This window comes from Pistacia vera, unplaced genomic scaffold, assembly GCF_008641045.1.
Source record: "Pistacia vera cultivar Batoury unplaced genomic scaffold, PisVer_v2 Contig654, whole genome shotgun sequence".
In the NCBI taxonomy this organism is placed as follows: Eukaryota; Viridiplantae; Streptophyta; class Magnoliopsida; order Sapindales; family Anacardiaceae; genus Pistacia; species Pistacia vera.
In genome coordinates, this window is record NW_022196506.1 from 461,436 (window position 1) to 483,375 (window position 21,940).

The 21,940-nt window shown below is 34.4% G+C and overlaps 1 protein-coding gene across 1 annotated transcript; it reads left to right on the forward strand.

Moving 5' to 3' along the window:
• Positions 1-1,373: 1,373 nt before the first annotated feature.
• LOC116111923 (UPF0481 protein At3g47200-like) lies at positions 1,374-2,600 on the forward strand. Its single transcript, XM_031398082.1, has one exon. It carries the CDS (start codon positions 1,374-1,376, stop codon positions 2,598-2,600), a length of 1,227 nt encoding a protein of 408 aa, XP_031253942.1.
• Positions 2,601-21,940: the final 19,340 nt, after the last annotated feature.

A 21,940-nucleotide genomic window follows, 5' to 3' on the forward strand; every position in this document is an offset into this window, starting at 1 on the left:
AAAATGGAGAGAAAGTATTAATTAAAAAATGTAAGGTTTTGATTTATTGTTTAATGGATGGGGTTAACAGTTGATATCCCGGTCAAAATTATTTCCTCATCTAAACTTGAGGGATCAAAATATTGTTAAGTAAAAGTGAAAACTTTAATTAAACCCTTTAGTTATTAACAGTAATTGATGCCGTTAATTATATTATTATTTAAAGAAATTTGGGAGTATTTTTTTTAATTTATTTTTAATTCAAAATGACGTGATATACTCTTATTACTTCTATAGATTATAAGGTTAATTAAACCCTCTAAGTTTTTTCCTAAATCTATTAGGTATTGGCAATAATTATGAATCCCTTGACGTCAGGATTCTTTGATTAGGTTTGAGCAAATGTGGCAAAATGACCTTAATTCCCAACTTTGACTTCATCTACAGCAGCCGTCAACACTCATGCACCCACTCACTTTAAATCTATATCCAACGGGCCCCAAAAACCCATTAACCCCAACCTACCCCCCGCGTTAGAATTAAAAAAATAAATTATTAAATTATAAAAAATGAAAAAAAATAAATTAACAACTCTAAAAAAAGATATAATAAATCTTAAATATTAGAAATAAGAAATCTGAAAAAAAAAATATCTGAAAAAATTAAAGATAAAAAATCTAAAAACGAATAAAAAAAAAAAATTTTAAACAAATCTCAAAAATGGTGGTTTTTGCCATCGTGGCTGACATTGGCCTGTAGCTCGATAGTAGAACTTGGCAAAATGTTTTCAGATAATAGCTCCTTTTTTTAAGGTTGTTTAAATATGTTTTTGAAGTATTCATAATTTTTTTGAATCTTTAAATTTTTTATTTTGAATTCTTTTTCATTTAAATACTTGTGATTTTTTATTAAGGTTTTATATTATTTAAGACTTTTTTTTTAATTTTATTTATTTTTTTATTTAGAAATGAGTTATTGACAAATTTTTGAGTAAAATAGTCAAGTTCAAGACATGATTCAGATAAATTGAAATTGCGTTTCGTCAAAGAAAAAAATTAGTCGACTCCCATATCTATGGGGGACTGTGGGTAATGTCTAGAGTTTTTGGGGTGTAATTGAGTTTTTGAGTTTGAAGGGGTGTAAATAATTACCCTTAATTATTATAAAAATTTAGGTACATTTATTCTTTTACTCTTTATCCAGTTAACAATGTACATATCCAAGATCAGTCGAACCAAAGTTCATGCACAATCTGTCTTATATATTCATAAAATAAATTCTAAATACTATTTTATGTAATTAATATTAATATCAAAGACAAAAATGATCTCTGTTTGAAGTTTAATTTTATCATTGTTGTTAGGTTATTAACTAGGATGTATTGCAGTATGAACATGGAGATGAGTTCTTCCCTTAACGAGGATCGGCCCCGTACTTGGCTAATTGACACTAAGGAAGACCAGGAGCCTGATCCTTCAAAGTGTTGTATTTATAGAGTCCCTGAAAGTATTCGTAAAGGAAATGCAGAAGCCTACACTCCTAAAATGTTTTCAATAGGCCCTTTTCACAATGGTAAAGACAAAATAAAAGACATGGAAGAGAAAAAATGGAGATATGTAAAAGACTTATGTGACCGAACAACTCCTGAGAAATTTGACGAAATTTTCAACTTCATCAAAGACCAGGAGCAAACGATTCGAAAGAGTTATTCAGAGGATTGTAAGCTTGAGAGTCGTGCGTATGTAAAGATGATTCTACGTGATGCTATTTTTATCATAGAGGTCCTTATAAAGGATTTTGAGAGAGATGGAAGTGACATTTTGTTACGTATACCAGCGCAAAGATATGCTTTAAAGTCGGACTTGCTATTAATGGAAAATCAACTTCCATATTTTTTACTTGAGGGACTATACGAGTTAGTTGCCAGTAGGCCTTCCTTCATTGATATTTGTATTAAATTCTTCAGGTTTCGGAAGTTTGCTGGTAGTGTACGTGACAAAAAAAAGTTTAAACATTTCACCGATTTGCAAAGAGCTATTCTAGTGGAAAAGTTCCCGGCACATGAGATTGATCATGAAGATGATGATGTTTATATACCTTGCGCCACAAAGCTACATGAATCAGGAGTGAAATTTAAACTTGCTCCTAGAAGGGAATGCCCACTTGTGATCAGATTTGAAGAAGGCGAGTTGACAATACCAGAATTAATCGTTAACCACGAGACAGATACTAAGTTTCGGAACATAATGGCTTTGGAGCAATGTTGCTATCCAAATCGAACTATCGTCTGTGATTATGTTTTACTACTAGGCTCTCTTATCGAAGACAAAAGGGATGCGCAGTTGCTTGTTGATAAGGAAATTATTTGGAATGAGATGGGCGACAGTAAGGCATTAGCAAATTTGTTTAACAAAATTGCAATTGAAATTCCTTTAGCTGGAAATCATTACAATAAAATTTATCAGGATCTGAGGGCATACCATGATGATCCATATAACCAAAACTGTGCAAAATTGAAAAGAATGTATTTTAGCGATATCTGGAGAGGTACAGCAACTGTTGCAGCTGCTGTTCTCTTGATACTCACTTTTATACAAACCATGTCTTCTGTCATGCGTTAATTTGAATTAGATGTATTAGATTAATTAATTATGTTGCATTTGAAGCTTTGTCGATTTAATAACTAATAATAAAGCCTTTCCATTTATATATTATTCAATTTTCTTGTATGTTTATATGCTTAATCATTTTCCATAATCATCTCTTTTAGTTTTTAAACCACTGTTTTCTATTAAATCAAGAAAAATAACTACACATACAAAGAATCTATATAAAATTTTCATACACAATGACATCTTAAAATATGATTAGATTAATTATATAAATAATCAACTTTAAAAATGCGCATTAAATGATGGTGAATGACAGCAATACTAGGGCTCCATTTGGTTCATTATTAGGTAGTTTTTAGAATAATATTTTGAAAAAAGTTAAATTGGATGGATATTACGATGTAGAATTTTAAAAATTAACAAAAATACCCTCTATGTTTATTTATTTACTAAACACTCCTATAATAAAATATTTAAAGTTAACAAAAACACCCCCAACCCACTCATTAAATACAGACAGCTGGCCACCACCAACGGAGGGTGGCCGGAGTCGTCGTATCGACGCATGACCAGCTGAATCTTATCGGTCGTGCACCAATAGGGCCTTTTTCGACCAGATCTACGGCTAGATCTGGCCATTGGCAGCTAGATCTGGCAGCATTTGATCGTCAACGATGACCATATCTTGGCCATCGTTGACAGTTGTCAATGGCCAAAGATCTGGCTGTTGATGGCCTGATTTTTGGACATAGATTTGGCATTTTTCGGCCATATCCACTGTGAATCTGGCCAGAAAAGGCTAGATCGGTACATTATCGGTCAGATTCAGCCGGTAGTGTGCCATTACACCAGATTCTGGCTAGCTTCCGACAATGGTGGCCGAAATCTGGTAAATTTGGGTTACTGGGGTATTTTTGTCAATTTCTAAAAAAAAAATTTAGGGTTGTTTAGTTAAATTAACAAACTTAGGAGATTTAAAAGAAATTGAATAATTTAGAATTGTATTTTGAAAATAGGTGAACCAAACACTAATTTTGTGTTAACTTTATTGGGAAATAGTTTTCCCATTATATGTACTAAACAGAGCCTAGAGTATTGTCGCATTACTTTTCATGTATGACTTTGTTTGTATGTGTAATATTATTCTTAAATAATCTTAATAAGATAAGAAAAATCTATTACCTTTGGTGAATCAATTGAAGAAGAGGTTTCTATTAATTATTGCTAAATCTAATACAATTCTCTCATCCACCAAGAAAATTTTTACAAGGCTAAACCTATTTCAGTAGGTCAGACTGCCATAATCTTAAAGAATAACATATTTTGATTTGATAATAAAAATTAAATTAAAGATATTTCATATAAAATATATGACCTAATCTAGGTTTAGGATTAACGTAGGATAAGCTAAAAGCTTATGAACTTTATTAAAAAAATTAATGCTAAAAGTTGGTGCAGACACCACCCTGTCAAACATATATTATAGTTAATATATATTTAAAAAAAAAAAAAAAATTCTTCGGTTAATAATTGTTAATTAAATAGGCAACATGTGAACGTCACAACATGTCTACAGCACGGGATTCCTTTCGAGAAGGCAGACGGATCAAATTAGCAAATCCCAAATTAGCTGTTAATCTGCATCCCCAAAGGAAATTTATGTTCAGGATTGCTTAAATAAATTCAATTTTAGGGAGGAATATATATATATATAACAGTAAGTGAGTCTAAATACCATTGTCACTAAATGGAGAAATGAGCGGAGCAAATTTTATCTAATTAATAATTTATAATTAGAAGACAATTTCATGTAACTATTCTATAATATATATTTTTTTTTTATATATTAAAGATTTCATTCGTGATGTGACAATGGAATCTTATTTCATTTTAACATTATAACATAACAATAGTGATTGACTTTTTAATCTTGCTTTTCTAACTTTTGGATTGAAATACATTACAATCTAAGATTATTGCGAATCATTATCCCACTCTAATCCTAATTCTCATTCATTTCCACAAATCAAACAACGTCTAATGCCCTCAATTTTGAATAAATTGAAAGAATATAAATCTTAAAAAAAACAGAAAAAAGAAATCATAATAATAAAAGGTGCTGCTAATGAGAGTGTGTTCCATAATGGTAAACAATTTTATTGTTGAAGCTTTTAAAACTCGGTCTGCCCCGGCCAACTTAACCAGTTCGATCAGGATTTGATGGTCAGACCAAGTCAATTTATGTAAAAAACTGGATTTATTAATTGACCCGTTTTAGATCATGATTGGATCAGTTTTTTGTGACAAATCGTCAGTCCAATCAATTCAACCCGACAGGTAAATCGTATTTTTATTATTTTTTTATATGTCATGTTGATACCAAAATGATATCATCGCGCTGACATCAATATAATGATGTCATAGTTTGACTCCACGATTAAACTGGTTCGATCAACCAGCCCAATGACTTAACCGAGTCACTTTACTATTCGGGTTTTAAAACCTTGTAATTGTTCTTTCTCATCAACATTTAAGTATTATATGCCATCTTGTACGGTAAGATGACGCAATAACTCTGGCGTAATCGCCACCGACTTACTACATAAATTGCCATGTCGTTCAATTTATCCATATTTTTTGCCGCATTACGCATATTTTTTGTCGTATATTCGATGGATTACTAGAGCTAGTTAACCACGTTGCATTGTATTCTAATTCCGAAAATCGATGCAACATATTGCGTCGTCTCGTTTATACAACAACCAATGTTATACCACAAAATTATGGCACATTGTTTCACGTCGTTCAACAATTAATACAACAAATTTTTTTCCAAAATCGATGACCTTGTGGGGTCGTTTTAGATGCTTATTCCAGTAGTGTTAATCATTTAGCCTAATCATCTCTTTGGTGTTTAAACCACTGTTATATATTAAATCAGTCATTAATTTCAATAAAATCCATATTTGGTTGTTAAATCAATCTTAATTAAATAAGAAAAAAAAACTATTGTTGTGAAGTTCCACGTCACTCCGTGTAAGAGAGTGTGTGTATATATAGGGTTATAGCCTTATAGGTCTTAACCCAACATGATACGTTTTGAGCTTGAAGCCCAGAAATAAAACTGTGATGCTTTATAGTGTCAAAGCAAACAATATCATATTGATCTATATATAAAACATTATCAGTAAGATCGCGATGAGGGAGTGTGTTGTAAAGTTTCACATCGCTCCATGTGAGAGGGGGTGCATGCATATATGGGATTATTGGCCGTAACCCAACATGACGCTTTTTGGGCCTAAAGCCCAGAAACAAAACTGTGAGGCCTGGTAGTGTCAAAGCTGACAATATCATATTAAACAATTTATAACATGTTATCAGTATGATCGCGATGGGAGAAGTATGTTGTGAAGTCCCATATCGCTTTGTGTGAGAGGGGGTGCATGCTTTAACCCAACATGATGCGTCTTGGGTCTAAAGCTCAAAAACAAAACCGTGAAACCCTGTAGTACCAAAATGGACAATATCATATTGAGCTATTTATAATAACTATTAACTTTTGTGAAAGTAAGCAAAACTGTCAAAGAATTGTAATTCTACAGGCAACTTGTGGACAATGAGAAGAGGAAGCACGTCCCAGCATGAATGTACAGATAGAAAACAGGGATTAATTCTTAAATTTAATTCCGTTATTTAATTATGCCATCTTATTTAGATTACTTTTATTGGAGAATATAGATTAACTAATTACGAGGAATCTTGATTTACACGACAATGAGGTGCTTAAAATTTCCAATATTGTTATTGGATGGATCAATGTAAGAGGCTTTTTTTAATCAAATATTTTAGAAATAGAAGACAATTTTACCTAACGATTATTTAATAATATAATATGTTAATTAAAATGAGTATGTTAAAATGCCCATCAATGACTCAAGTAGATGACAAATCCTCAAGAATAGCAACAAAGTTCCGTAATTTTATAATTCAATTGCAAGTCCTGACAAATCTGAATGTATAATTTTATTTGGAAGTTAGGCTATCCAATTTCTTGGAATGCACTATATACAGTAACACAATGACGTATTTAAATTGATAATTCTATAATGAAATTTTGTAGAGTAGATATAAATTTAAGTTGGGTCAAAATTATAAATATTATAAAATATAAAACCTTTTTTTTTTTTTTTTTTTTTTGAAGTTTGAGTGAGTTTATTATGAATTTAAGTGGGGTTAAAATATTAAATATTATAAAATATTTTTTTTTTTTTCAAAGTTTGAGTGAGTTCAATTAAACCCATATATTATAGTGCTGTTACGTCCCTGATTACACAATCAAATCAATTCTTGTTGTTTCCACCAAGAAATAAATTGCAAGGTAAACCAATTTCAATAGGTCTTACTACGTTATCTGTGACATATAGCATATTTTGATTTGGGAAATATAAAATAAAAGATAATTCATATTAAATATATGATCTAGTCTAGGCTTTAGGATTGGATATTATATGTTATCGACTGTAGGATAAGTTAATTAAAAGCCTATGAACTCTTGCTAATTAAAATGATTATTAAAAAAATCAATGCTAAGACTTGGTACTGCAGAGACTACGCCATTACCTGGCATTTTAATGTACTCTTGCTAATTAAACATATTTTATTGTTGGTCTTAAATATAACATTTTTCAGGTTTAGGGTTAAGAATTGATAATTACATAGGCAAATATGACTATATGAGCCTATTCCTCTTGAAAACTATAACAGAGAGAGAGAGAGAGAGAGAGAGAGAGAGAGAGAGAGAGGAGGAGAGAGAGAGAGAAACTACAAATGGGATCCTAAATTTAATGTTCATATTAATTATGGTGCTAAACTGGATCAAAGAAGCTCTTAATTTGCATTCTCGAAAATAATCTTATGCTTGGATTGCTTAAATAAATTTATTTTTAAGGAGTAATCTTGATATATGTACGACAACAAACGTTTATAATTTTTCATTGTCACTAAATGGATAATTGTGGGGGGGAATTTTATCCAATTAAATTTATAAGTAGAAAAATTTGATATAACTATTCTGTAATATTTTTCTTGTCTATATGCTAAATATTTCATGTCCTGACATAACCCTAAATTTATTTCATCACTCTTCTCTCTCTCTTTTTTTTTGTTTTTTTTCTGTTTTTTACATGCCTTTATCTATTTTATTTGAACGTTAAAACATATCAATATTGGTTCATTTTAATCTCACTGAAATAGGGAAATTTGCTGCTTTTCTTCAGGATTTGTCATCTAATTGAGTCACTGATGTGCTGTGGCATTTTAACATACTCAATTTAGTTAAACATATTCTCTTATTAAGTAAACGTCCCCCACTTAATTAATTAACGTCAGTCATAACTATAGTTTTTTCTTTAATCTGTAAATTAGAAATTGTTAAATAGGTAACATGTTTATTTCTTCACTCTTTCCACATGCCTTTCCTCTATCTATTTGACTTTCAATTTAAATTGACCCTAACTAGCTAGTGATTTTAATAATAGAATATGTTAATTAAAATAAGTATGTTAAAATGCCACATCAACGTAGATGACAAATTCTGAAGAATAGCAGGGAGGTTCCGTAATTCTATAATTCAATTCCAAATCCTGACAAATCAAAAAGTACAATTTTATTTAAAAACTATATATATAGAGAGAGAGACAGAGAAGAGAGAGAGAACTACAAAACATGATTGTAAATTTAATTGTTCCCTTGTTTAATTATGGCTGCTAATCTTTAATTACTTCCTTTGGAGAACGCAGATGGAACAAACTAGTTTTGTAGCGTCAGGAATCTTGTGTTTAGGATTGCTTAAATAAATTCAATTTTTAAGAGGAATCTTGATATATATATGACAAGGAGGTTTACATGTCCCATTGTCACTAGATGGGTCAATGTGGGGGCAAATTTTATCCAATTTATTTATTTATAATTAGTTGACAATTTCATATAGTTATTCTATAATATGTTTCTTTCTATATATTAAAGATTTCATGTCTTTCATTTTAGCGTTACAACATGACAATAATGGTTGACTTTACAATCTAAGATTAATGAGAATTAATGCATGAGGTTTTTTTTTTTTTTTTAATCAACTATTTTAGAATTGGACAACAAAGTTTACCTACCTATTCTGTAATATATTTCTTTAAATATTTAACATTGATATGACAATGGAATCTTAATTCATCACTCTTTCTCCATGCCTTTCCTCTATCTATTTGATTTTCAATTGAACTTGACCCTAGCAAGCCAGTGATTTAAGGATAATCTTTCTTTTAAACAGTTAGATTGGAATATGCGCACAAGACAAACACATTATCAAGGTCAACAACTATATATATATACACAGTGACGGAGCCAACATGGGCCAGGGTTTCTAACTTAATTGCAGATTAGAGAAAGACTATAGTTATAATTGAGGTTAATTAATTAAGTGGGGGACGTTTATTTAATAATAGAATATGTTTAATTAAAATGAGTATGTTAAAATGCCACATCAGTGACTCAAGTACATGACAACTCCTGAAGAAGAACATCAAAGTTCCGTAGTTCTATAATTCAATTACAAATTCTTAGTCATATAATTCAATTACAAATCCTGATAAATCAAAATGTACAATTTTATTTGAAAACTATATAACATCAAAGTTCCGTGGTTCTGTGATTCAATTACAAATCCTGATAAATCAAAATGTACAATTTTATTTGAAAACTATATATATAAAGAGAGAGAGAGAGAGAGAGAGCTACAAATGGGATTCCTAAATTCAATTGTTCCCTTATTTAATTATAGCTGCTAATCTTTAATTACTTCCTTTGGAGAATGCAGATGGAAAACTTTGTAGCGTCCAAAGGAATCTTGTGTTTAGGATTGCTTAAATAAATTCAATTTTAAAGAGGAATCTTGATATATATATATATAGTTAGGTTTACATATCCCATTGTCACTAGATGGGTCAATGTGGGGGCAAATTTTGTCAAATTAATATTTTATAATTAGGAGACAATTTCACCTAGCTATTCTATAATATATTTCTTTTCTATATACTAAAGATTTCATGTTATGACATAACAATGAAATCTTATTTCATTTTAACGTTATAACTCATAACATGACAATAATGATTGACTTTAATCTCATTTTTTTCTCTTTTTTAGATTGAAAATTTGAAGTATATTACAATCCAATATTAATTAGAATCATATCCCATTCTAAGTCTCATTCATTTCCCACAAGTGGTCAACCATTGTCTAATACTCTCAAATTTGTATAAATTGAAAGAATATAAATTAAAAAAAAAATAGAATAAAGAAATTATAATGATAAAAAGGGTTGCTAGTGGGAGTGTGTTCTTTCTAACCAACATTTAATGTTATATAATTGTTCTCTCTCACCAACATTTAAGTATTATTTTGTCATCTATTCGTACTCCAAGACGAACAACTCTGGCGTAGTCTCCACCGAAATACTACATAAACTATCTTATTGGATCAAACTCCATAAAGTCAATAAAAATTGGACAAGGCCATCTTTTAGTTTGATGAATGCAGATGGATCAAACTAGCCCTTAATCTACATTGTGAAAGGAATCTTGTGTTTAGGATGACTTAAATAAATAGAGGAATCTTGATACATATAAGAAAGTTTATGCATATAAGGAATCTTGTGGTCATTTTATGCAATTATTATAAGAAATTTAATGTAACTATTCTGTAATATATTTCTTTTATATATATTAAAGATTTCATGTCGTGACATAATCGTGGAATCTTATTTCATTTTAATGTTACAACATGACAATGGTTGCTAAGTGCTAACTTTAGTCTCGCTGAACTACTGAACTAGTTTTAAGTATTGGATATTATATATATGTTCTCAACTGCAGGATAAGTTAATTAAAAACCTATGAACTTTGAAAAATAATTTAAAAAAATAAATAAATGCTAAAAGTTGGTGCAGACACCACCCTGTTATCTGGCATTTACTTTCCTTAGTAACTGTACAGCTAGGAAACAGGGATTAATTCTTATATTTAATTCCGTTATTTAATTGTGGCGTCAAATCTAGATTAGCTTTTTTTGGAGAATTCAAATTCTAATTACGAGGAATCTTGATATATACGACATGGAGTGTTTAAGATTTCCATTGTTATTGGATGGATAAATGTTGGAGGCCTTTTTTAATGAGTAAAAGACATATTCCCATCCAAGGTTTGACGAAATCCTAAGTTGGTATCCCTGGTTATATTTATTCTAGATTCCCACATTTAAAATAACAATGTTAGCAATTTTTAGGGTTAGGTGGTATAATTACCTTAATATCCTTAACTCCAAATTAATAAATTATGTTTTAACCCATAAATTAGTAGAATTATAAAATTACAATTTTATTTTCAAATTATATCAAAAACACCCTCAGTCACTACACACCCTTGTCGGAAACAGCCCAATTTGGGCTGCTATCGGGCTGTTTCCAACTACGTTGAATCCCCTGGTCACCTCCATCACCTTCCCTGTAGTCCATCGTCCAAAACCCCTTTGGTTCTCGGCTCATTGGCCCCTCCAATCGCCGGCACTGTTAGGCTTAGGGTTTCGGTGTTCTTCGCTGGATTCTGGTTGATTCCGGCGATGAAAATCCAATTGGACACCACCACTGCAACTACCGTCTCCAAATCTATAAAACCCCTCTGTCCTCAGCAACCGTTTCTTCGTCGTTCGTCAGCTGAGAGTTCATGTTCATCGGCTATTTTTTGGTGAAGTGGTGGACGACAAATGGTGAGCTACCGTGGTTGGGAAGGTTAGGGGTTTTGTAAGAGAGGATGCAAGGAGTCAAATGGTGGTGGTGGTTGGGGTTGTTGCCGTTCAAAACGGCTGGAAATCGACGAAAACCAATTGCATGTCACGGCTATCGTGGCTCGCGATCGGCGAGTGATGAGGGTTTGTGAAGGGTGTGGTTTTATAGAGGGGAGGATGGGGGTTCAAATGGTGGTGAAAATGATCATTTTGGGTGGAAGAATCACCAGAAAAAGGGCAAAAAAACATCGGGGATGTCGTCTGCTAAGGTACGCCGGAGGATTGTCAGAGGCGATAGTCTGCTAACATGCGTTGCCCATGTAAAATGACCTATTTACCCATTTACCATTACATCAAACATTTTTCAGTCACTTTAAGGTAGACTTGGCAAAACGGGTTTGGACCCGCGGGTTGGACCGTACCCAGGTAAAAAATATAAGGTACAGGTCCAATTTATTAAACCCGTTTTTTTAGACCCGTACCCGTACCCAGCCCAAAAACACACGGTTTATACGGGTGAACCCGCGGGCACTCGTATTTGCAGAAATGAATTTTTTTGAATCCCTAATTTTTTCACACATTCGCCATTCAGCCATTCACGCAGCACTGCAGCACTCACGCACTCATGCCTCTCACTCTCTTAGTCTCATCTCATTTCTGATCTCTCACATCTCTGATATCTCACTCTCATCTCATCTCTGATCTCTCACATCTCTGATCTCTCACTCTCATCTTATCTCTAATCTTTCACTCTCAGATTCTCAATAACTTTATCGCAGCCGCATCTCAATCTCTCATCATTCTTTTTCGTCTGAAGTTCAACTGAATCAACTCTCTATCTCGGTGTCTCCATCTTCGATTAATAGTCAGTTCGTCACTCATTGACTGGTAATGAATCCGTAACCCCTAATTTTGTGTGTTTGTTTTTGTTTTTTTGACAGATTTTGTGTTTTCTTTTTTGTTTGAATGGTTAATATTTTGTATTTTAATTTTTGTTTGTGAGATTAACATTGCTTACACTTATATTGTTGTCTGGTTGAGCTTTCCCTGTACGTAGATCTGTAGAGTTGTTTGGGTTGAGTGTGTTTGTGTTGGGTTCCCCTAGTTGATGGGTTTTCCTCTTTGCAGATTATTACACTGATATAAAGACATGCTTCCAAGTAAAAGAAACTGTGAAGTGTGGAAGGATAATCGCTTTTGGCAAGGCAGAATCAGAATTACCTTCTTCACATATCCCTAGTCTTGATACAGAGGTACTAAAATCTCAGTTTTGCTGAGTTAATCGGAACTGAGTTAATTTGTTGCAAAACATGTACAACTCTTTTAGGCTAGACGTTGTGAGTGAGGCTTGGTCTAAATTTCCCTGTGCAGCATTCATACAGAGTGTTATTCACCTTTGTGTAGATCTTTGCTTTGAATAGAAATAGGTATCAACATGTGTAATCTAAATTCTGAGCGAGGGATGTATCATGTATCATGTATGCAGTATGTATAATATGTTATTTGATTGTGCTCAAAGTTTGTTCACCAATACTACTAAGCTCATCACATAAACTAGACAAAAGCATCTTGAACACATTAAATTATATACATAAATTTTAAGTTTGTGTTTCCCTTTCAATGATCCAAAAACATTTTCAATTGATATAAACAAAATGGTTTCTTTTCGATGGTGAAATCATGGCCGGAAACACCATCATCAAAGTATTTTTAGCCTTTTCTCTTTTAAGTACATATGTTTAATGAACTACAAGTGGATCAAGCCTGCATATTAATATGAAATAATTTAAGTAAGTCTTTGGGTAGATAGCTAATAAATTAATTAAAGAAGTGAATATAAATAATAAAAAGTGAAGTTAGGTGCTGCAGATAAGACATTGAGGTTAGGCTTTTGTCTCGATAGCAATGAGCAAATTAGAACAAAGATTAGTGCTATTATAGCATAATGATATAGGGTGCACTTTGTAAGGCTGTAAAAGTTGATACAGAGGGCATTTTGTAAGAATTAGAAGAAGACATCAAAACATTGCCGTTTTGATGTTATGACTTGTTGTATAAAACAAGTCAGTTTACTTTGCACTCGTTAGTTAGAAAACGAAAGAGTAAAGTAATCAGTTTTCCAGAATTTTTCTTCTCTCCTTATTTTTCTCTTTTCCTTCTTGATTCTTGGTTATTGATTCAAAATCGTTCATGGTATCAGAGCCCTAGACCAACGTCAAAGGCAATCTCTGTTCCAATTTCTGTCAAATTTCAACCTTAAACTTTTTTGATTCAGATTCAAGCTACTAAAAATGGATACTGATCTCACCCATTTCACGAATTCGAACTTTCCTCCTACTTTGCCGACTATCTCTGTAAAATTGGGAGAGAAAAATTACACTTTCTGGCGTTCTCAGATCTTGCCAGCGTTAACATCTCATGGACTTGACGGCTTTATAATTGGAGAAAGAAGTTGTCCGCCGGTGTTCTTAATTGAGAAAGAAGATGATTAAGGGAAAACTTTAAAGAAGTCAAATCCAGATTATCTCACTTGGAAGAAAGTTGATCAATTCCTGGTAAGTTGGCTTCTATCTTCCATATCTGAATTCATGTTCCGTCATGTAGCTAAATGTAGCACCTCCTATGAAATATGGAATCTGTTAGAATTACATTTTCAGTCAGTATCAAAAGCTAGAACATTGCACCTTAGAAACATGTTGCAAAATACTAAGAAAGACTCTTGTAGTATAAACGAGTATGTTTTAAAGATGAAGGAACTAGGAGATGAATTAATTTTGAGTGGTGTGCATATAAGTGATGATGAGTTATTACTCTATATACTGGATGGTTTGGGGGCTGAGTATGATGCAGTAGTAGCAAATCTGGTTTCAAATAGCAGTGAAATAACACTACAAGAAGCTCAATTTTTACTTCACAAGCATGCGATTCGTTTGGAGAGACAGCAGAATTTTCATGAACAATTAGCCTCAGCTTTGATAGCTACAAAACAGAGCTCTAATGACACTTCCAGTATCCCACAAAGTAAAATGGTCATGCCTGAAAATAATCTCACCACTAATCTGTCAAAAATGTTCAAATCTCTAGCAATGAACAATGTTGCTTTACAGACTCAGCAGCTTCCTACCACTCCATAACACCAATTTTTCCATAATTCCCTTTTTGGAGCAAATAATGCAAATCAGACAAGTTACAGACCTGAATACAATCTGCCTCATCAGAATCAGTTTCTTCCAACCATAGATAACTCCAATCAGTTCATCCCCTCTGCTATGTTTATGTACAATCCACAAGGAATGAGAGGTAGAGGCAGAGGAAGGGGACATTTTCGGCCACATCTCATATTCCAAGTCTGTGGCAAAGGGGGGCACTCTACACTCCAATGTTACCACAGATTTGATCATGGTTTTCAAGGTTTTACCAATACTAGACATACTGGAACTCCTGCTGGTTTTAGTAATACTGGAGTAGGTAATCCAGTAGGGTAACAAGGCCACTTTCCAAGTGCATCTACTCATGAAGCTCAAGCTCTAATGGCCAGAGTTATGGCAGGACAACCAACACCAAATTCTGTCTAATGGAACCCAACTAGCAATTCTGGTTTAGTTGGAACATCTCAGCCACCACATACAAATTCATCTATGGGAGTTTCTGTCAACACTTTTCCTGGTCCAGCTTTAACATCATTTCAAGGAGAAGGGCCATCAATAATCAACTCACAAAATGTGCCTATTGCTTCTCCTCAAACTGTTGCTGATCAGACATGGTATGTCGATTCAGGTGCCACCAATCATGTGACTTTCAATGCTAACAATCTGCTCATCAAGGATAGTTATCATGGTGGATCTCAAGTTCAAGTTGGAAATGGTTAGCATGTTTCTGTTACTCCACAGGTGAGTCTCTTTTACCTTCTACTACTTGTCCTAGAGTGTTATATCTTAAGAAAATGTTGTGTGTACCTCATATTGCGAAAAATTTATTAAGTATATCTCAGATTACTAGAGATAATGGTGTCATTGTGGAATTTCATTGTGATCATTGTCTCATAAAGGATAAGGTCACCAAGGCTGTTTTACTACAAGGCTCTCTAAAAGATGGACTATAACAGTTGCAAATAGGACTCCCTACTGTTGGTTCTGCGTTCATTTCCTCCTCCATTCAAAAAGGTGTATCTTCATCTTCCTCTGACTACAATAAAGCATCTGCTGGTGCTACTGTTTCATCAGAATATGCTATAAGAAAAAATGCATCTGCTGGTGCTGCTGTTTCATCAGAATGTGGTGTAGGAAATAAGTCATTTGCTAGTACTGGAATTAGTGGAATCAGTTCTTCAGTTTGTAATAAGGAAGCTGGTAGTTTTAATAATAATTTTGGAGCATTAGTTAGTCAAGCTGATTGTATGCCAATAGAAAACTCTGATGTAAAAGTTAGAATTACTAAGCTTTGGCATGCTAGATTGGGGCATCCACATGAGAAAAACTTGAAACGTGTAATGGATACTATGAATGTATGTGGTTCTTTTGGGAATAAAATACCATTTTGTGAAGCTTGTCAATTTGGTAAAATGCAACAAGCTACTTTTCCTTTATCACACTCTCACACTAAAGGTCCTCTAGAATTGGTTTATTCTGACCTATGGGGTCCTGCACCAGTTTGTAGTTCTGAAGGTTTCAAGTATTACATGTTATTTGTTGATGATTTTAGTAGATACATGTGGATCTATCCCTTAAAACTAAAGTCTGAAGCTTTCACTATATTTACACATTTTCATAGACTTGTTGAAAGACAATTTGAGGTCAAGTTGAAGAGTTTACAAACAGATTGGGGTGGAGAATTTAGACCATTTGCAGGTTATCTTCAAGCCCATGGGATTGTTTTTAGACATCCCTGTCCTTATTTGCACCAACAAAACGGAAGAGTAGAAAGGAAGCATCGAACCATTACTGAATTTGGGTTAACTCTGCTAGCTCACGCTGCCATGCCTCTTTGCTTTTGGTGGCAAGCGTTTTCTACAGCAACATTCATTATTAATAGGCTGCCTTCCTCTGCTACTGACAACATCTCTCCGTTTCAGACATTGTTCAAGCAAGAGCCAAGTTACAGTGAGTTTAAAGTGTTTGGGTGCTGCTGTTATCCATACATTCGGCCTTATCAGAAAAATAAATTTTCCTATCACACTGAAAAGTGTGTATTTCTGGGATATAGTTCATCCCACAAAGGTTACAAATGCTTAGCTTCTTCCGGGAAACTCTATATTGTCAAACAAGCAAAATTTAATGAGGATGATTTTCCTTTCAAATATGGTTTTAAGTGTAATTTTTTTAAAGATACTGATCTTGCAGGACTCACATCAGCACAAAATTCAGAAGGAGTTCCTTCCACTTGGGATTTTTCTCACTGTTTTGGCTCTACAACAGCAGACATTCGCTCTGTTCCAGTTGCTGATTCTGCTCATCATGATCCAGTAGAATGTCCAGTTTCTAACTCACTTCTGTCAGCCGAGAATGTAACCCAACCTTCTGTAACAACTCCAATAATATCTGACACAGAAAATGGCAATGTATCTGGTGCTTCTACCAGTCCTACTTCTTCCTCAACAAGTCTGCATTCAGTCTCTCAGCCTACTGCGAATCTGTCCTCAGATCTGGCTCACTCTGCTCATTCTACTGGTATTCAGTTAGAGGTAATTCTGCCCATCTCTAAACCATCATCAGCTACCAGCAATTGTCACCCAATGATTACACGTTCGAAGAGTCACTCTCATGCATATACAGGACAGGCTTTTATTTCTACTTGTAATATTTTACCTGAGCCAAAAACAGCTTCTGAAGCCTTGCAAGTCCCTGAGTGGAGAGCAGCAATGACTGATGAGTTTCAGGCACTTTTGAGAAACAGTACCTGGGAATTGGTTCCTCGTACATCAGACATGAACGTAGTTGGGTGCAAATGGGTCTTTAAGACCAAACTCAAAGCTGATGGGACATTATTAAAGTATAAAGCAAGGCTGGTGGCTAAAGGTTTTCAGCAGACACCAGGCTTGGATTACTTTGACACTTTCTCTCCAGTCGTGAAACCAGCCACTATCAGAATCATACTGTCCTTAGCTGTCCATAATCAGTGGGATATCCAACAAATCGACATTAATAATGCCTTCCTTAATGGAGAACTGACAGAGACTGTTTTCATGGTACAACCGGAAGGTTTTGCTGATTTAACCTATCCTAAACATGTGTGCAAGCTGCATAAAGCCCTATATGGACTGAAACAAGCTCCTAGAGCTTGGTTTGACAAACTGAAACGTGCATTAGTCTGCTGGGGATTCTCAAATTCTGTATCTGACACTAGTCTTTTCTTCTACAAGAAAGCTCATCAAGTGATATATCTATTAGTATACGTTGATGATATCCTCATCACTGGTACTGATCCTGATCTTATTTCTCAGATTATTCAAGATTTGAACAACCAGTTTGCCCTAAAACATCTTGGTGTGCTGCAATATTTTCTTGGTTTTGAGGTTAATCGCAATAAATCAGAATTACACCTTACGCAGTCTAAGTATGCTCAGGACTTGTTGATTAGAGCTGGTATGTTTGATTGCAAACCTTGCAACACTCCAATGGCAATAGGCGTGAAACTAGGGAAGGAAGATAGTGACTTTTATGATCAGCCTTCACTCTATCGCAGCATTGTAGGTGGATTACAGTACCTTACTCTTTCCAGACCTGATTTGGCTTTCTCTGTTAATCGTCTGAGTCAATTTCTTCAGTCTCCCACCATTGCACATTGGACTGCTTGTAAGAGAGTTCTTCGATACATCAAAGGAACTCTCTCTTATGGCCTGATTTTTCAGAAAAACTCAGAATTCATTCTTGAAGGATATGCTGATGCAGACTGGGCTAGTGACGTAAGTGATAGACGATCAACCAGCGGATATAGTATCTTTCTCGGTGGGAACCTTGTCCAATGGGTTTCTAGAAAGCAAAAGGTTGTCTCTTTATCCTCAACAGAGGCTGAGTATAGAGCTCTCAGTCAAGCATCCACTGAATTGGTTTGGATTCAACACTTGTTTCAAGAGCTTGGTATAACTATTAACAACACTCCTGTTTTGTGGTGTGACAATATGAGTGCTGGTGCTCTTTCTTCGAATCCAGTTTTTAATGCACGCACTAAGCACATTGAAATAGATGTGCATTATGTCCGAGAGCTAGCTGCAGAGAAAAAGCTATGTGTTCAATATGTTGGTACAGAATATCAAGTTGCAGATATTCTGACCAAGGCACTTCCAAGTTCTAGGTTTCAAACTCTCCGAGCCAAGTTAAAGGTCACTGCTGCAGTTGATACTGAATTAGATAACAATTTGCTTACTGAAGATAAAAATTCTGTAAAGTCTCATTGCTTTTGATAAAGTCTCTGGAGTTGTTTGATAAGTTGAAAAATCTGTCTAAGAAGTTGTTTGTTTGTTGCTGCTACTGGGAAGTCTGAAGTGTTGCTGAAGATTTTATTTGTTGCTGAAGTCTCTGGAGTTGTTTTATTGCTGAAGAATTTTTTTTTTTGGTGTTTGTTGCTGGAAAATTTTTGATTGTTGCGGATTGTTTTGTGTGTTGCTGGGAAGTCTGAATTGTTGCTGAAGAGGTGTGATTATTTTTTTTTTTGGTTACTGAAGATTTGTTTGGTGTTTGTTGCTGGAAAAGTATTGGTTGTTGCTGAAGAGTTGTGTATATTGCAGAAAAATTGTTGTCTGATTGTTGCAGAAGAAAAAGTTTTTGGTTGTTGCTGAAGAAGTGTTGCAGAAGAAGTTGGTTGTTGTCTGATTGATGGCTCAAGAATTTGTTAGTTTTTCTGGTTGATTGCTGAAGAATTTGTTAGGTTTTTCTTGTGATTTGTTGAAGAGTTTTCTGGTGTGTCTGATGTGTTTGGTGAAGTTTTTAGCTGAAGAATTATTATTATTATTATTTTTGGATCTGTTATGGCACATGCTGCAGACTGCACAAGAAATAAGGTTTAGATTACAAGAAAATGTTGATGTAATAGGAATGTTGTTGTAATATAGAAGATTCAGCTTACGGGAAAATATTGATGTATATTAACACTTTACCATGTTCAGTTTAAGGGGAAATATTAGTATAGCAGAATGATAAAGGGTGCATTTTGTAAGGCTATAGAAGTTGATACAGGAGGCATTTTGTAAGAATTAGAAGTAGACATCAAAACACTACCGTTTTGATGTTATGACTTGATGTATAAAACAAGTCAGTTTACCTTTGTACTTGTCAGTTAGAAATTGAAAGAGTAAAGTGATATCAATTTTCCAGATTTTTCTTCTCTCCTTAATTTCTCTTTTCCTTTCTTCATTCTTGGTTCTTGACTCAAAATCGTTCATGGTATTCAGAGCCCTAGACCAACGTCAAGGCAATCTCTTTTCCAATTTCTGTCAAAATTCAACCTTTAACTCTTTGATTCAGATTCGCGCTACTAAAAATGGTACGTCTCACCCTTTCACGAATTCGAACTTTCCTCCTACTTTGCCGACTATCTCTGTAAAATGGGAGAGAAAAATTACACTTTCTGGCGTCTCAAATCTTGCCAGCGTAAATCTCATGGACTTGACGGCTTTGTAACTGGAGAAAGAAGTTTGTCCGCCGGTGTTCTTAGTTGAGAAAGAAGATGATTCAGGGAAAACTTAAAGAAGTCAAATCCAGATTATTTCACTTGGAAGAAAGTTGATCAATTCCTGGTAAGTTGGCTTCTATCTTCCATATCTGAATTCATGTTCCGTCATGTAGCATGTAGCACCTCCTATGAAATATGGAATCTGTTAGAATTACTTTTTCAGTCAGTATCAAAAGCTAGAACATTGCACCTTAGAAACATGTTGCAAAATACTAGAAGACTCTGTAGTATAAACGAGTATGTTTTAAGTTAAAAGGAACTAGAGATGAATAATTTCAAGTGGTGTGCATATAATATGAAGATTATTACTCTATATACGGATGGGGGGCTGAGTATGATGCAGTAGTACAAATCTGGTTTCAATAGCAGTGAAATAACTACAAGAAGCTCAATTTTTACTTCCCAAGCATGAGATTCGTTTGGAGAACAGCAGAATTCTTTGGAAGTTTTCATGAACATTAGCCTCAGCGTTTGATAGCTGCAAAACAGAGCTCTAATGACACTTCCAGTATCCCACAAAGTAAAATTCATGCTGAATAATCTCACCACTGATCAGTCAAAAATTTTCAAATCTCTTGCCATGACTGTTGCTTACAGACCAGCAGCTTCCTACCATCCACAAACCAATTTTCCATAATTCCCTTTGGACAAAATAAGCAAATCAGACAAGTTACAGACCTGAACACAACCTCTCCCTCATCATAGCATTCCACACCATATGCAATCACAAATTCACCCTTGCTGTTATGTACAACCCAAGGGAGGGGTAGAGGCAGAGGAGGGGACATTTTCGCCACGTCTCATATTTCAGGTCTGTGGCAAGGGGGGCACTCTGCACTCCAATGTTACCATAGATTGATCAGTTTTTCAAGGTTTTACCAAACTGACATATTGAACTCCTACTGGTTTTAGTAATACTGGAGTAGGTAATCCAGTAGGATCACAAGGCCACTTTCCAAGTGCATCTACTCATGAAGCTCAAGCTCTAATGGCCAGAGTTATGCAGGACACCAACACCAATTTCTGTCTACTGGAATCCAACTAGCAATTCTGGTTTAGTTGAACATCTCAGCCACCACATACAAATCATCTATGGGAGTTTCTGTCAACAATTTTCCTGGTCCAGCTTCAAGCATCATTTAGAGAGAAGTGCCATCAATAATCAACTCACAAAATGTGCCTATTGCTTCTCCTCAAACTGTTGCTGATCAGACATGTTGTCGTTCAGTGCCACCATCATATGACTTCCGATGCACAAATCTGCTCATCAAGGATAGTTATCATGGTGGATCTCAAGTTCAAGTTGGAAATGGTCACATGTTTCTGTTACTCACACAGGTGAGTCTCTTTTACCTTCTACTACTTGTCCTAGAGTGTTATATCTAGAAAAATGTTGTGTGTACCTCATATGCGAAAAATTTATTAGTATATCTCAGATTACTAGAGATAAGTGTCATTGTGGAATTTCATTGTGATCTTGTCTCATAAGGATAGGTCACCAAGGCTGTTTTACTACAAGGCTCTCTAAAAGATGGACTATATCAGTTGCAAATAGGACTCCCTACTGTGGTTCTGCGTTCATTTCCTCCTCCAGTCAGAAAGGTGTATCTCCATCTTCCTCTGACTACAATAAGCATCTGCTGGTGCTACTGTTTCATCAGAATATGCTGTAGAAATAGCATCTGCTGGTGCTGCTGTTTCATCAGAATGTGGTGTAGGAAATAAGTCATTTGCTAGTATTGAATTAGTGGAATCAGTTCTTCAGTTTGTAATAGGAAGCTGGTATTTTTAATAATATTTTTGGAGCATTAGTTAGTCAAGCTGATTGTATGCCAACAGAAACTCTGATG

Coding starts and splice junctions, on each gene's coding strand:
- LOC116111923 (XM_031398082.1), top strand. CDS start 1,374: ATGGAGATGAGTTCTTCCCTTAACGAGGATCGGCCCCGTACTTGGCTA.